General features: G+C 45.1%; 1 protein-coding gene and 1 pseudogene across 2 annotated transcripts; both read left to right on the forward strand.

The window, feature by feature from the left end:
- Nucleotides 1-703: 703 nt before the first annotated feature.
- Nucleotides 704-9,155, forward strand: LOC110323336 (PRAME family member 8-like). Of its 2 annotated transcripts, XM_029540405.1 has the most exons (5): nt 704-1,055; nt 3,587-3,651; nt 4,621-4,933; nt 5,352-5,939; nt 6,792-9,155. In XM_029540405.1, exons 3-5 carry the CDS (start codon nt 4,647-4,649, stop codon nt 7,357-7,359), a joined length of 1,443 nt encoding a protein of 480 aa, XP_029396265.1. In that variant the 5' UTR covers nt 704-1,055; nt 3,587-3,651; nt 4,621-4,646; the 3' UTR covers nt 7,360-9,155. The 2 variants fall into 2 exon arrangements, with proteins under 2 accessions (XP_029396265.1, XP_021056160.1); XM_021200501.2 differs by lacking the exon at nt 3,587-3,651 and having other exon boundaries at nt 706-1,055.
- Nucleotides 9,156-14,262: 5,107 nt separating this feature from the next.
- Nucleotides 14,263-14,702, forward strand: LOC110323876 (annotated as a pseudogene).
- The last annotated feature ends 624 nt before the right edge of the window (nt 14,703-15,326 follow it).

Genomic DNA, 15,326 nt, shown 5'->3' on the forward strand with positions numbered 1-15,326 from the left:
ACCCTTTTTACCTTTGGACCTCTTGGCCGCAGCACCCGGGTCTCCCTCTTCTCCCCTCCCCTCGCCTTTCAATGGCTCAGGGGTTATGTCCACTCTGAACTCCCCCAGCTGTCTGCCTATGCTTTTCTTTTCCCCTACAATAAACCTTCTCCTCCACCATACTTAGAAGCAGCCACGTCCCTAGTTTTTTTTCATTCATGAAAGAAATGCAGAACGAAGTGAATTAACAAATACAGAAAACAAACTGAATGGAGTGAATTAACGCATCGGCTTTTGACTTTCACGGAGGTTTTAGTTTTAGTTTGTTTGTTTTTTTTAATTATTACTTTTTGAGTCAGAGTTTCACGATGTAGTCCTGGCTGTATCGGAAAGCTACGTAGAGCAGGCTGCGGCGGACGTCACGGGGATCCGCCTGAGTCGCTCTCTGGGGTTCTGGGATTAAGGGCGGGCACCGTTTCTCGCGGCTTTCAGGGTTTTTCCCCTCGTCTCCGTGAACTTGGCTTTACCTCCCCCGAGATCCGCCTGCATCTGCCTCTCCGCGCCGGGCGCGCGGTTTTGCAGGCTGGTTTTGTCTTGTTTTTTCCTTTTTCACGGAGACTGTGTTGTCAATCAGTACAGAGACAGAAAACGCCCCTATGTGGCGGAAACTCAGTCACCCAATCAGCGGACGGCTTGCGGTTGACAGGCGGGACTACAAACCGGAAATGTGAGACAGTATACGCGGACCGGGGAAAAACAAAACAACAAAACAAAACAAAACAAACCACCGAAAAACAAAAACATAAAAACCGCTTCAGGCCGGAAGTGTAAAGACGGAACCCGGAGGAACTAAGCTTCAGACCGGAAGTGTGGACCGGATACGACTGAAACGCTTCAGGCCGGAAGTGCGAGACAGAGACAGATGAAAACGCTGCAGGCCGGAAGTTTGAAGCGAAGATGGCTATAAAAGCTCCTGAGAAGCTCGGGACGACACTCGACAGCTCTTGGAGTCCGAGCTTGGACTGACTGCCTGGGCCTGCGGGGATTCTGAGTTCTGCCATCAGTTCTTGTTTCTGGTAAGTCAGTCACCTCCAGAAGGGCACAGTTTTGATGGAGGGCCACTTGACCCAAGATACCAAAGGAACTCTTATTTTTCTCTAAACAGGGACAAATCATAGGCATTGAGTTTACTAATAATGACGCTTGCCATCATCTTCGACCTTAATTTGTTGGTTTCATTTATTATTTTTATTTTATTTTATTTTATTTGAGACACGGCCTTACTTTGCTGCTCAGGCCCACCTAGAATTCAGAGCAGTCAAGAGTGCTTTTAAATTACCTGGCAGCTCTGCATCTGCCTCCCCAAGCTGGAACTACAAGCTGAGAGTTAGTGGAATATCTAGAATTATACCTTGGTTTGTGTCAAGTTAAATTTTATTTTCTTTGTTTGTTTGTTTTAGATGGGGCCTTAGTCTAGCTCAGATTGGCTTCAGACTGCCTCACCCTTCTGAATGTTAGAATTAAAAAGCTGATTCAATATTTAAGGCATATTTTAATATTTCTTTTTCTTTTTAGAGACAGGGTCACATGCAGAACATGTTGACGTAGAAGTCACATGTCTTTTTTTTTTTTTTTTAATTTGAAATGGAGTCTTATGTAGCCAAGGATGTAGTCTCATCATATCTGACTTCACATTTTAAAATTTTCATTTCATTTTATTTTGAAGACATAGTCTTATCTGATCCTTTTAATTCCATCTTCTCAGTGTTCGGATTTTATGTATTTACATTCTTACTTTTTTTTTTTTTTTTTTAGCCCTGGGTGTCCTGGAATGCATAGACATCCACTTGCCTCTGCCTCTTGAGTATTTGGTTTTAAGGCTTTGGTTTAAGGCATGCACTACCATGTCTAGCTAGTGTTGCCTACTGACTTTAAAATTTCTTAAAGGCAGAGTCTCATTAAGCTTGGACTGGTCTCAGTTGAACCCCTGACCGTCTAACTCTACATTTGATTAATTAGCTTGTAATTCCATAAATTTTACATCATAAGTTAATGTTTTGAAATTGAGATCTGTTTTCTTTCTTTTTAAAAAAAAAATTAATTAATTTTTAAAAAAAATTTTCAGAAACAGGGTTTCTTTTTGTACCACCGGGTGTCCTGGAACTAGCATTGTAGACCAGGCTGGCCTCAAACTCAGAGACCTGCCTGCCTCTGCTGTTTCCTTGGTGTTGTGATTAAAGAGGTTTGATGACACAGGACTACAAGTCCAGGCTTGTCTGAGGACTGAAGCTGTAGGAATGTAGTTGATTCAGTCTGGATAATTTGATATGACCTTGATCCAAATTAAAATAAAAAGAAGCCAGGTGGGCTGCTAACACTCTCTGGCATTCCAGCCCTAGAAACACAATGGAGCGTGATCTCCATTTCTGGGCTAGCCTGGGGTATATAAAGTGACCGTGTTTACATAAAATGAAACAAATGAGTTAAGAATGCAGCCTACTGGCAGAGTGCTTGGCTACTGTGGGCCAGGCCCTGGGATCAAACCCAATCAACCTCGCCTCAAAATTATTTTGATTCTGTTTTTTTTTGTTGTTGTTGTTTTGTTTTTTTAAATTTTATTTGTGTGTAGGTGTTTTGCCTGATTATGTGTCTGCACCATGTCTATGCCTGCTGTCCTGGCTGGCCAGAAGAGGGCAGATCTGGTACTGAAGTTTCAGATGGCTATGAACCACCATGTGGGTGCTGGGAACCAAACTCAGGGCCTCTGGAAGAGCAGCCAGTGCTCTTAACTGCTCAGCCACATCTCTAGTTCCTTGTTTGTTTGTTTTGAGACTCACAACTTGGATTGATCAGAAATTCTGTACTGACTAAGACTAAACTCACCCGGATCCCTCCTACCTCTTCTCTTCTTCCATAGTGCTGGGGAGGCTCAATAAAGTATTTTCAAAGTAGAGTCCACTAGCCAGGCATTGTAGCCAAAACACACAATCCACTCCTAAAGAGAGGCAGGAAGATGGTGAGTTTGTAGGCAAGCCTGGGCTACATACATAATGAGTTCCATCAAGGGCAGCTCTGACTTCATAGCTTGTAGCACAAGCAAGACTTTTTTTTTTTTACTTTGAAAAAGTAGACAAAAGGGCTGAAGAGATGGCTCAACAGGTAAGACCACTGGCCACTCTTGCAGAGGTCCTGAGTTCAATTCCCAGCAACCAAATGGCTCACAACCATCTATGATGAGATCTGATGCCCTTTTCTGGCACACAGGTATATCAGATAGAGCACTAATATACATAAAATAAATATTTTTTAAAAAGTAAGCAAAAAAGTTAAAAGTGGGGCTGGAGAGATGGCTTAGCGGTTAAGAGCACTGACTGCTCTTCCAAAGGTCCTGAGTTCAAATCCCAGCAACCACATGATGGTTCACAACCATCTGTAATGAGATCTGACTCTCTCTTCTTGAGTGTCTGAAGATAGCTACAGTGTACTTACATATAATAAATAAATAAATCTTTAAAAAAAAAGTTAAAAGTATAGCTGGAAGGTTTGTTTTTTTTGTTTTTGTTTTGTTTTGTTTTGTTTTGTTTTTTCCATCTATTTCTTCCCCTAGACTCTAAAACAACATGGGAAATCCTCTTCTGTGTATTCTCTGTGCATCAAGGTCTTCATCTCAAGGTTAGTCTCCTAGACACTCTAAAGACAGGTATATACATGGCTTGAGAACTGCTTGTGAAAGCTGCTTTTACCTGCGAGACACTGTAGGCTGGTATGCGTTTAGTGGCCTCCTGCTTCAGTGTCTAGAATAGTATGATATAGCTGAGAACCCCACATCAAGCTCTAAAGCTTTGAAAGTAACAAGTAATGATCACCCACAGCTCACAGATCTCCCATAGTCTTTCCCAGGGAGGTTCAGTTCATCAAAAGCAAAATATTGGGGGCTGGAGAGATGGCTCAGCAGTTAAGAGCACCGACTGCTCTTCTAAAGTACCCGGGTTCAATGCCCAGCACCTACATGGCAGCTCACAAGTATCTATTGCTCTAGGATCTTAAACAGACATACATATAGGCAAAATACCAATGCACATTAAAAAAAAACAATTAAAACAAGCAGAATATGGTAAAGTTTGCCATGAAACATTCCCATGGCCTTCCCATGAGCATCTTGAGAGATGATCAGTGTCCCCATTGCTGGAAAAGGATGGAGTTGAGCTCTTAGGTTGCTGGATGCCCCTTCCCAGTAGAAATTGAATTTGGAGGAAGAGTTGCTAGTTGTAAGTAGGACAGTTGGGAAGGTATGGCCCATGACGTGTGATGTGAACGTTTGGTGGACTGGTTAGGAAGAAATTAGGAGAGGTGGCCTTGTTGGAGAAAGTATGTCAGTAGAGGTAGGCTTCGAGGTCTCAGAAATCCCTGCCAGGCCCTTGTTTTTTTATGTGCTTGAGGATGAGATATAAGCTCTCAGCTACAGCTCTAGTGCCATGCCTACCTACCATGATGATTATGGATTAGCACTCTGAAACTGTAACCAGGTCCCCAGTTAAATGGTTTAAGTTGTCTTCATCCTGCATCTCATCACAATAATAGAACAGTAACTAAGATGTAGGGTTTCTTATGACATAGCCTCCTTCCTATATGCTTCACCAGGTTCCTTGAGACTGAAGATCTGAAGCATGAGTGTACAGGACCCACCCACACTCCTGCAGCTGTCAGTACAGAGACTACTGAGGGATGAGGCCCTGGCCATCTCTTCTCTGCAGTACCTTCCCAGGGCGCTTTTCCCACTGCTGTTCAAGGAAGCCTTCAATCACAGACAAACTAATGTCCTGAGGGCCATGGTGGCAGTGTGGCCCTTTCCCTTCCTCCCTCTGGGGACCCTGATGAAGACTCCTCACCTGGAGATCTTGCAGGCTGTGCTGGATGGAGTAGACATGCTATGGACACAGAAGGTTCTTCCCAGGTAAGCAAGACACAGGTAGGGGATACTAGGTACAGGGAAGGGACATCTAGAGTAGGGAGAGTGGGATCAGAGGTAGATCAGAAGCTCCTGGGGGTATCATTTTAAAGATTGCAGAAGCCCTAACCAGTACAGCTTAAAGCAGCTGATGCCACAGTGGGATAAATCTTTCCTTGGCTCTTGGAGAGGTACTAGAAATGGAAGAGGTAGAAGTCAAGAGTAACTGAATGGAGGAAGCAGGGCAGGTCTCCAGATGAAGTTAATATTAATACTTAGAGCCCTCTTCTGGAGGCATGAGGTGCTATCTGGATGCTACAAACGTACATAAATAAGCCAGCAGGGAACAGGCAGCATCAGAGATTGGGAAGAAAAGCTGGCCATTGTTTGGTCTCCTGACACTTCTACCCTTTTTTACTCACAGAAGGAGGAAGCTTCAAGTGCTGGACCTGAGGAATGTGTACCATGACTTCTGGGATGTTTGGGTTGGACCAGAGGATGGAGACCGCTCAGCAGAGACTGTGTGTGAAAAGCAGATAGCAAAGCGCCTTCATCAATATGCACTGAGGCGACGTTTGAAGGTGGTCACTGACCTGTGCCTCAGGTTCCATTTGAATGAGCACCAAGCATACTTGTTACAGTGGGCCCAGCAGAGGAGAAGCTCCATACGGCTGTGCTGTGTGAAGATGCAGATTTGGGCCTTGCCTGTGTACACCGTCAGGAAGGTCTTGATGGTCTTCCAGCCAGACAGCATCCAAGAATTGGAACTGAACACAGGTTGGAGTCTGTCCACTCTGGTGCATTTTGCATCTTATCTGGACCAGATGAGAAACCTTCAAAAACTCCTTTTAACACGGATTCACAAGAATACCTTCAAGGTTCTAAATACCTCCTTGGACATCCAGAAGTGTATCACCAAGTTTGTTTCTCAGTTCTCCAAACTCAACTCTCTCCAGCATCTCTCCATGAATGGCATCTACTTTTCCAGTGAGCACATGAAACAGTTGTTCAGGTAAGGAAGGATGGAGAGCTGTTTCCGTTATCATAACAAACCTTCCTTTGTTACATTTTAGAGAGTAGTGGGCAGCTGAGGTCTGTCACCCACTGTGGAGTCACAGTGATGAAGTCATTGCAACATCTGGTGTAGGGTCTTATTCCATTTTAACTGAATTGAGAGCTCTGTTTTTTCCATGACTACTCATTAAGCAGAGGCTGGGTAGGAGATGAAGAGAGAACAGCTCTACTAGAAGACCAACTCGGTAGGTCAGATGTAGTAAGCATGTGTTGTGTATTCCTCCTTGGGATTCCATCTAAGATAAGGTGATAGGTTTGAATAGTGGGTCCAGAACTGAAGAGGACCACACTTGCACAGGTCTCCAGGGGACCTCTGGGCTTAGCAATTCTGTGTCTTCTGAATTCCCACATGTGAAAAACTCTTGAGCCCAGGTAGGGCCTGAGTAGAAATGGGTAGAAATGTATTACAACCATTGTAGATGAGAGGCAGGGGTGAAAAACTTTAAATAAGGACAGAGATTGTACTGGGGGAGGGAAAGCATCATTTATGCAAAAGACAATTCAAGATGGTTCCGGATCTTTCACGGGTTAGTTCTTCCTGTGTGTGCCTTGGGCTAATGTGGCCAGCACAGGTTCTTTCCTTTGTTGTTGTGGATGTTGCAGACTTATGGACTAAGTAAGTCCCATACTGATAGGCTTTTCTCTGCCAAGAATGGTAAGACTCCAATAATGTCCGGACTCCATCCTGGAGATGGATCTCTGTCATATAGTCACCTTTACCTCTATGCCAAACCTAACACCAAATCTCTGCATCTCTCTGTGCCAGAACTAATCATTGGTCTCTCTCTAGGTACCTGAAGACTCCGTTGGAGACCCTGTCCATCACCATGTGCAAGCTTTCACATTTAGACTTGAATTCCTTGTCCCAGAGTCAGAGCCTCCATCAGCTCAAACACCTGAACCTGAGACTTGTGAAATTAATTGACTTACGTCCTGTGCCTTTCCATGATCTCCTCAAGAGTGTTGCAGGCACTCTGCAGACCCTAGAATTGGAGGGCTGTTGGATGGTAGATTCCCAGCTCATTGCCCTCCTGCCTGCCCTGAGCCAGTGTTCCCAGCTCACTAGGGTCAATTTCTATGACAATGACATCTCCATGGCTGTTCTAAAGGACCTTCTGTATCACACAGCCAGTCTGAGCCAGCTGACCCAGGAGCTGTATCCTGCCCCTCTGGAGTGCTATGATGACACGGGTGATATCCTTATGGGAAGATTTGTCCAACTTTGTCCTGAGCTTATGGAGACACTCATTACTTTAAGGCAGCCCAAGAATGTCTCCTTTGCTACGTATATCTGCCATGAATGTTGTCAGCGCTGTGTCTACGGTCTGGAGACCAAACTTTGTCGTTGTCGGCAGTAAATAGGGCCAGGTTGGTTTTTGATACTGAGAAATGAAAGTCTAGGAACAGGTCTTGCATCAAGAGAACCCAAAACACACAGCCACACCCTGCTCATTATCTGGGAACCCAAATGGTGCGCAGGAGGGCTAGACCACAAAGACTGGGCTTATAGAGAACAGTGGGACCCAGGACAGATGTCTGTGGAATCAAAAGACAATCCTGCATTTCTTTTCTTTCGTTTGTTCTTTGTTTTTTTTCTTTAAGATTTATTTATTTTATATCTGGGTGGTTTACCTGCATATATGTATCCTTGGTGCCTGTAGAGTTCAGATGTGAGCATTGGATCCCCTGGAACTGGAGTTTTGTTTGGATGGCTGTGAACCATCATATGAGTCTTCTGCAAGAACAAGTGCTTTTGGCTGCTGAGCCATCTCTCCAGTCCCAGTTCAGCACTTTCTAAATAAATGAGTTCTGTCAGGTCATGATAATGAATGACTTTCTCCTTCTTACATGGTAGTAAAATAGCCAGATTTTAGAACCTGGATATTCTGGTGTCCTTCTCACCAGATTTTTGGAACTTGGATTCAGTGTTATTCTTTTCCTGTGGCTTGAGCTGGAAAGACCCTGTGCTGTCTCTTGCCCAAGATCTCTAGACCTCTGTAATGGTAAACCTGGCTTTTAACCTGACTACTTCTGTAACAACTAGAACCCAAGATGACAACTAGATATTATTGTGAGGTGTGAGATTTTCATCATCAGATTACTTGATGAAACAACACATACGCTAAATGGTGGCCATGCGGTACTCTTGACAGCATTTGTAAAGAGAGAGAGAAGGAACCTGTGCCGCCAAGTTTGTCTGTCCTACTTCTTTGGGCAGTATTCATTTCCTTCAGGATTTTAACATAGACTGAAAACCAGCAGCTCTCTAGGAGCCTAGGATTACAGCGACTGCAGAGACTTGCAGCTTTGTGAATGAACTCCCAGGTCCTTGGCCTGTCCGCTGTGAGCCAGCCGTTGTCAGACTGCGCGGACCACAGCCGGTAGGGAAGCCAGTCAAGTAAACCCCATATGTTCCTGATACATATGCAATTGTCAGTTCTGCTCCTTTAGCCTTTAGAGAACTCTGACTACTACAGCATCGTAGTAAAGTGAAAGCAGTCAGATGCCTTCCCTCTACTTTTGCCTGGGCATCTGTTATGTCTCACTGTGTGCTCATTGCTTTAGGATACAGAATTTCAACCTAAAATGAGCAATGCATTCTCCTGTGAGGGGTTTGGGGGGAATGGTAGAGGAATTCAATCTAGTACACTTAGACTAGGAGGTATTATGGACACATCAAAGATGGCTGAAGTGAAGTTAATTCAATCTAGTACACTTAGACTAGGAGGTATTATGGACACATCAAAGATGGCTGAAGTGAAGTTAAAGATAACACAGAGCAAGGAAAATGGAGTCTAAGCCACTTTGCTTTATCACTTTTTATTTTTTCTCTCTCTCTTTCATGGTCACATATTGCCCAGGCTGGCCTTGAAATCCTCCTGCCTCCACCTTCTAAATGCTAAGATTACTGAAGTATGGCACCTTGGCTAGTTTGTAGGCCACAAGTATGTAAGACTCTGTTTTTCAGGGCTTCCAGCCTCCGGTTGTCCCTTTGAAAACAAAGGTCTCCAGTACATGTTCCTGTCCCCTAAAGGATTGACAGGCCTTAAGGTGCGTTATAGGTGTCCAGGAGTAAACTTTTATTTTGTTAGTAAGCATCTAAGCCTAGCCATTGTGCTCCTCTCTATAACCTGGTTGCAATAAAGAATTTTGTTTCATACCCTCTGTTTCACTTCATTTGTATATGTGCTAAAAATATAGGGGAGGACTGGAGAGATGGCTTAGTTAAGAATGTGGGGTGTTCTTGCAGAGGCCTGGGTTTAATTCTCAACACCCACAACTGTCTAACTGCTGTTCAAGAGGACTAGTAAATAATGAGTAAGAGAGAAAGCTCCCCCTCCTCCCAAGCCTAACAGGATCCACGTAGAACAAAAGAGACTTCTGAAAGTGCCTTCTGGTCCTTATGTGGGCCAAGACAAGTGCTGTGTCATGGCACACACATACACCCCCCAACACTAAATAAAATATTAAAAAAATAGATAGAACTTGCTGGTCTGCATTTAGTAAATTGGCCTGGAGCTCAGAGATTGTTGCTCTTCTGCCTCTGGAGTGCTAGGATTAAAGGCATAGGCCACCACACCTAGTAATGAGACAGTCCTACCTGGCGTGCCTTGGAGGAAGATGGAGTGCGGTAGGGGACATGGGGACTGGAAGCTACTGATGGATAGAGAGAGCAAGGAGGATTCCAGAGGTCTTTCAGGCTTCAGGGGAGGCTGGAGTCAGGGACCAGGCACTCCTCCGATTCTGATTCCCTCACTTGGGAAGTAGAGGAAGGAGAGTTTGAAACAATAATAAAAGGCCTCAGAGGAGCCACTGGAGAGGCCTAGAGTGGCAGAGGCTAGACTACTGTCTAAGCTGCTAGAGTTGGCTCTGCCAAGCTGGTTCCCACCTCTTCACACAGGGACTTAATGGGGATACAACCAACCCACCCTCAGGCAGTGATAAGGTTAGTCCTGTCTTATTTTTTTGTTTATCCATCTATCTATTTATTTTTTAATTTAAGACAAAAATTTAACTTTATCATGTTTCCCCTCCTCCAAGTCCTTTTAGGTCCTCTCCCCCTCCCTACCCAAGCATCCCCCACCCCCAAATCCACTACTAAACTTTAACCAAGTAAAAACACAGAAAATTCTATGGAGTTCATTACATGTTGGTCAACTAGTCCTGAACAAGAGGCCTGCCTTAGAGTGGTTGATATGCCCAATGTCACTCTACTCGAGAAAACGTTATATCCAGCAGGTATAAATGGCAGTTCAACTGTTAACATTTACCCTAGTGGTTAGGTTTTTGTTTGTTTGTTTATTTATTTTTGTTACTATAACAAAACAAAATATAAGAAGATAGAAACTGTCATATCAAAGTTAAGCAGGACAAACCAACAGAAGGAAGAGACCAAGAGAAGGCATAAGAATCAGCGACATATACCCAGGAATCCCATAAAAATACTAAACTGAAAGCCGTAACTCAAGCGCAGAGGACCTGGTACAGACCTGTTTAGGCCCTATGCATGCTGCTTCTGTCTCTGAGTTCATAGTGTGCTTAGCTTATGCTACTTTAGTGGGCCTTGCTTTCTTGGTGTCTGCTAAACCCTCTGATTCTTACTACACCCGCTGCACCTCTTCTGCCAGGTTCCCTGAGCTCTGAGGGGAGGAATTGGATGGAGATGTCCCATTGCGGGCTAAGTAAGGTTTCTCACTCTCTGGATAATGTCTCCGGGTCTCCTGTCTCCATAGGTGACCAAATTGAGACTCTGAGGCAGGAGGATTATAAGTCTGAGAGCAGCCTTTTATCCTGTGAGCTCTCTCACCTATTTTATGTGTGTGTGTGTTTACCTGCGTATGTCTGTGTGTGTGTGTGTGTCTCTCTCTCTCTTTGTGTGTGAACCACTTGTGTGCTTTGTTCCCTCAGAGAAAAGTCTGCTGAGTAGCTTGGCTAATTGCTGGCTGCCTTTGGCAGCAGCCTCTGTAGATCCCACCCCCATCAGCAGCTCTAAGCACTGATCCCCCACCCCCCAAATTGGCTGTCTTCCTCAGTTTATCCTCTGCTGCCAAAGTTGGTCTTTGACAGTCATTCAAGCTGGGTCCATCAGGAATCTCTGATCCACTGGGACACCATTCCTTCTGGCTATATTTGCCCCTTGCCTGAATTCCTGCATAGGTGGATCTTCTTACCTGGCATGAATCCTCTGGATTAGCAGTCCACCCAGCATAGCCTCAAACGGCTGCAGGTAGACCATCTTCATTAGACTCCACACTGAGGCCAGGCTGCCACCATTGCCCTCAGGGTGGATGCATCCATGGACAGTGGCAGGAATTGCCCCATGGGCAGGTCCTCCAGAGCAGAGAGGGCCCCTGCTTCATGCCTTAGGGGCATGTGCATCACCAGCTCTAGCAGTGTGGCTGAGGTCTGGAGGCTCATCGGTGTGGATCTTCAGTCTGCAGGCCTCTTGGGAGGCATCCAGGCAAGAATATGCTTTTAGACAGAGGCATAAGAAGTCAATCTCCCTCATCACAGGACTCAAGTCACTACTCTTCCATGGGTGGAAACCTCAGTTTACCCCCATTGCACTCACTATCTGTTAGGCTTGAAGCCAAACTACCTTTACTAGCAGCATGGGGGAGCTTTCATAAACATTCAAGTGGACACAAGTTCACCGTGCAGTTCTAACCACTGCCCCTCTTAATTCTAGTCAGCCTGAAAGCTGAACCCTATCCCTTTATGATTAAAGGAAGACAATCCTCTCCCTAGGACTTGAGGACTTGATGTGTAAAGGAAGGTCACATGCTCATCCTCCCCATAGAAAGGCTGAAGAGAAAGTGTACATAGTGTGCCAGTATATCATCATCACCACCACCACCACCACCACCACCATCATCATCATCACCACCATCACCATCATCACCATCATCACCACCACCATCATCATCATCATCATCATCATCATCACCACCATCACCATCACCATCACCATCATCACCACCACCATCACCATCATCATCGCTTCCTGTTGTGGTGGCACTTGTCCACTCCACCATTTAGGGGCTGAGGAAGCAGAACTGTCAGCTTAAGATGACATGGCTGCAGTCACTGTCTCAAAGCCAGTGTGCAAATAACAAACTTTCATAAGTGATAAAGAGTCATATGCATGCACACAGAGCCATCTGGAAAGCTTGATCAGGGATGCTGAGACAGGGATAGTCCTGTGACACAGGGGGACATCCTGTGCTTCCTTGGGGTCTGGGGCTGGGGTAGGGACAAAGGAGAGACTGGAAAAGAAATCTAGCTTGATTTCTATGCATTTCTTTCTTTGTTTTGTTTTAGACCTTTCTTGTTTTAGTCTTCCCTGTGGCCAAATCAACCAAAGGAATGAAGGGTAGCGATAGATAGTGAAACCATCCCCACACTTTAGCCCCAGACCTGGGAGGCAGAGGCAAGTAAACTACTGTGAGTTCAAGTATCTCTTTGCCTTCAAGTGCTTCTAATTATCCCTCTTACAAATGAAGGTCTTTTTATGGGGCAGGGGATGGATTTGAGACAGGGATTCTCTGTGTAGCCCTGGCTGTCCTGGAACTCACACTGTAGACCAGGCTGGCCTTGAACTCAGAGCTCTACCTGCCTCTGCCTCCAAGGTACTGGGACCAAAGTTGTATGTCACCACTGCCTGACTTAAACAAAGGTTTTTATTCCACCATGATCTGGATCCATTTTCATTAAGTGTTTTACATTTTATAAATAATAACAAAATTTATATATCTTAATATATTATAGGTACTTTTAAGTTTATGTGCATGAGTGTTTTGCTTGCATGCAAGCTCCTCGAAGCTGTTTATCTATTTACATTCCAGATAACAGTCAACAACCTTTTAAATTATCTTGTATTTAGCTCCCAACCCCCCCCCCCCAAGTGCGTAAGAATAGATCATCCTATGGTTGGGTGGAGCTGCAGAATCAAGCTTGTGCTGGCTGGCCATACAACCTCTGGATCTCATTCTATTGGTTTATTTATTTTTTAATTTATTTTTTATTTGTCTATTTTTGCGATCATTTCTCACTGTGTTGCCTTGGGCATTAGCTGTGGATTTTACCAAGTGAGTAAGGTCCAAAAGCAAGGATGGAATGGGGAGAGCATTAGAGCCTCCCCTGAGTCTCTGCTTGTGCCTCCTCCCAGCTGTGAGTAATTCTGAGCCTCTGCTTGTGCCTCCTCCCAGCTTCGAGTAATTCTGCCCCAGCTGTCCCCGCTCTCAGGAAGTGCTAGAGAATGTGAGGGTGGGGTGGTGGCTGTATGGAGGACACTGTCTTTTCACAGCAGGGACATCTCCAGGGTGCTGTGACACTGTCTGTTGATTCCCCATAAGCAAACTCAATGAATAGAGATCCATCCAGCTCTATGTGGAGGGATCATTACTTTGGTCTTTCTCTGAGGCTAACAGACTTCTTTGCGACCCTCAAGGTCATGTGCTTCCCAGGTAAGCAATCTTCCCACGGAGCTGCAGCCCCAGCCTAGTGTTTTCCAATTAGATTTTTTTTCTTTGCTTTGTTTGAAACAGGGTTTCTTTCATAGAATTCACTATGGGCACCAGGCTGGCCTTGAACTCACAGAGATCTGTTTGCTTCTGCTTCCCAAGTGCTAAGACTATAGGCATGTACTACTGAACCTGGCTTTTTTTTTTTTTTCTCAAGTTTTTTTTTGTGCTTTCTACTTTTTTTTTTGTTTGTTTTGTTTTTTGTTTTTCGAGACAGGGTTTCTCTGTGCTTTGGCTGTCCTGGAACTCACTTTGTAGACCAGGCTAGCCTCGAACTCAGAAATCCGCCTCTGCCTCCCAAGTGCTGGGATTAAAGGCGTGCGCCACCACCGCCCGGCGTGCCTTCTACGTTTATTGAGCATATACATTATTACTAATATAATAATTAGTACAAGTATGTTTCTGTCTCCCTCTGCCTCTGGAGGGCTGGCGTTAAAGGCATGCAACACTGTGCCCACCTCCAGGGTCGGCTTCTATGGAAATGGCATCTACATGCTCATCCTGAAGGACTTTCCCTACCACACCAAGCTAAGCTAGAGCTTACTCGGCCCCTTGGGGTTGCAGTGACGACTGGTGTGAAGGCTTTCTAGAAAAGGTTCCCTGGAGCGCAGAGCGGTTTGGTCGTTCGTTGGGGGAGCATCTTCCTGTTCCGCTTGGCTATTGCGGCTCTGGTTCGAGCGCTTCCAGCGCGGCCTTGGTCCCAGCAAGGGCCCCAGACTCAGCTTTGGGTGAAAGAAGATGGCCCAAACCAAGCAGACCGCTAGGAAGTCCACCGGTGGGAAAGCACCCCCCACCCCGCCCCCGCAAACAGCTGGCCACCAAGGCGGCTCCGAAAAGCGCGCCCTCTACCGGCGGGGTGAAGAAGCCTCACCGCTACAGGCCAGGGACCGTGGCTCTGAGAGAGATCCCTCATTACCAGAAATCGACTGAGCTGCTCATCCGGAAGCTGCTCATTCCAGAGGTTGGTGAGGGAGATTGCCCAGGATTTCAAAACCGACTTGAGGTTTCAAAGTGCAGCCATCGGTGCCCTTCAGGAGGCTAGCGAAGCATACCTGGTGGGGTTGTTTGAAGATACCAATCTGTGTGCCATCCACGCCAAGAGAGTCACCATCATGCCCAAAGACATCCAGCTGGCTCGCCGGATACGGGGGGGGGGGGGGGGGGGAGGGAGAGCTTAAGTTGAGGCGGTTTTTATGGCATTTTGTAGTAAATTCTGTAAAATACTTTGGTTTAATTTGTAACTTTTTTTTTTTTGTAAGAAATTGTTTATAATATGTTGCATTTGTACTTAAGTCATTCCATCTTTCACTCAGGATGAATGGGAAGAGTGACTGTTCACAGACCTCGGGGATGTGAGCACTGTGGCTCAGGAATGACAAGTTGCTAATATGCAGAAGGGATGCTTTTCATGATGCATGTTTCTGTATGTTAATGACTTGTTGGGTAGCTATTAAGGTACTAGAATTGATAAATGTGTACAGGGTCCTTTTGCAATAAAACTTGAAAAAAGAAAAGGTTATGACTTGAAAAAAGAAAAGGTTCCCTGACATTTTCTGATTTCCGGGATACACTGAAGACCCTAGGGCATCCCAGAAGGACAATGCTATGCCCATCTGACTTGACTGTTAAGAGCGCTCTGTTTATACCTGGGAAACAGACACCGCTTTCAAGCCCAACATGACAGAAGCTTAGACAAACATGTTTGTGTCTTTCTAAAATGTCAGAATTTATATGTTGATTCCAGTCTTAGTTACTAATTTAACCTTCCATTTCACACAAGTAAAGGGTCATCGGGAAAACAT

This window comes from Mus pahari, chromosome 6, assembly GCF_900095145.1.
Source record: "Mus pahari chromosome 6, PAHARI_EIJ_v1.1, whole genome shotgun sequence".
NCBI classification, from domain to species: Eukaryota; Metazoa; Chordata; class Mammalia; order Rodentia; family Muridae; genus Mus; species Mus pahari.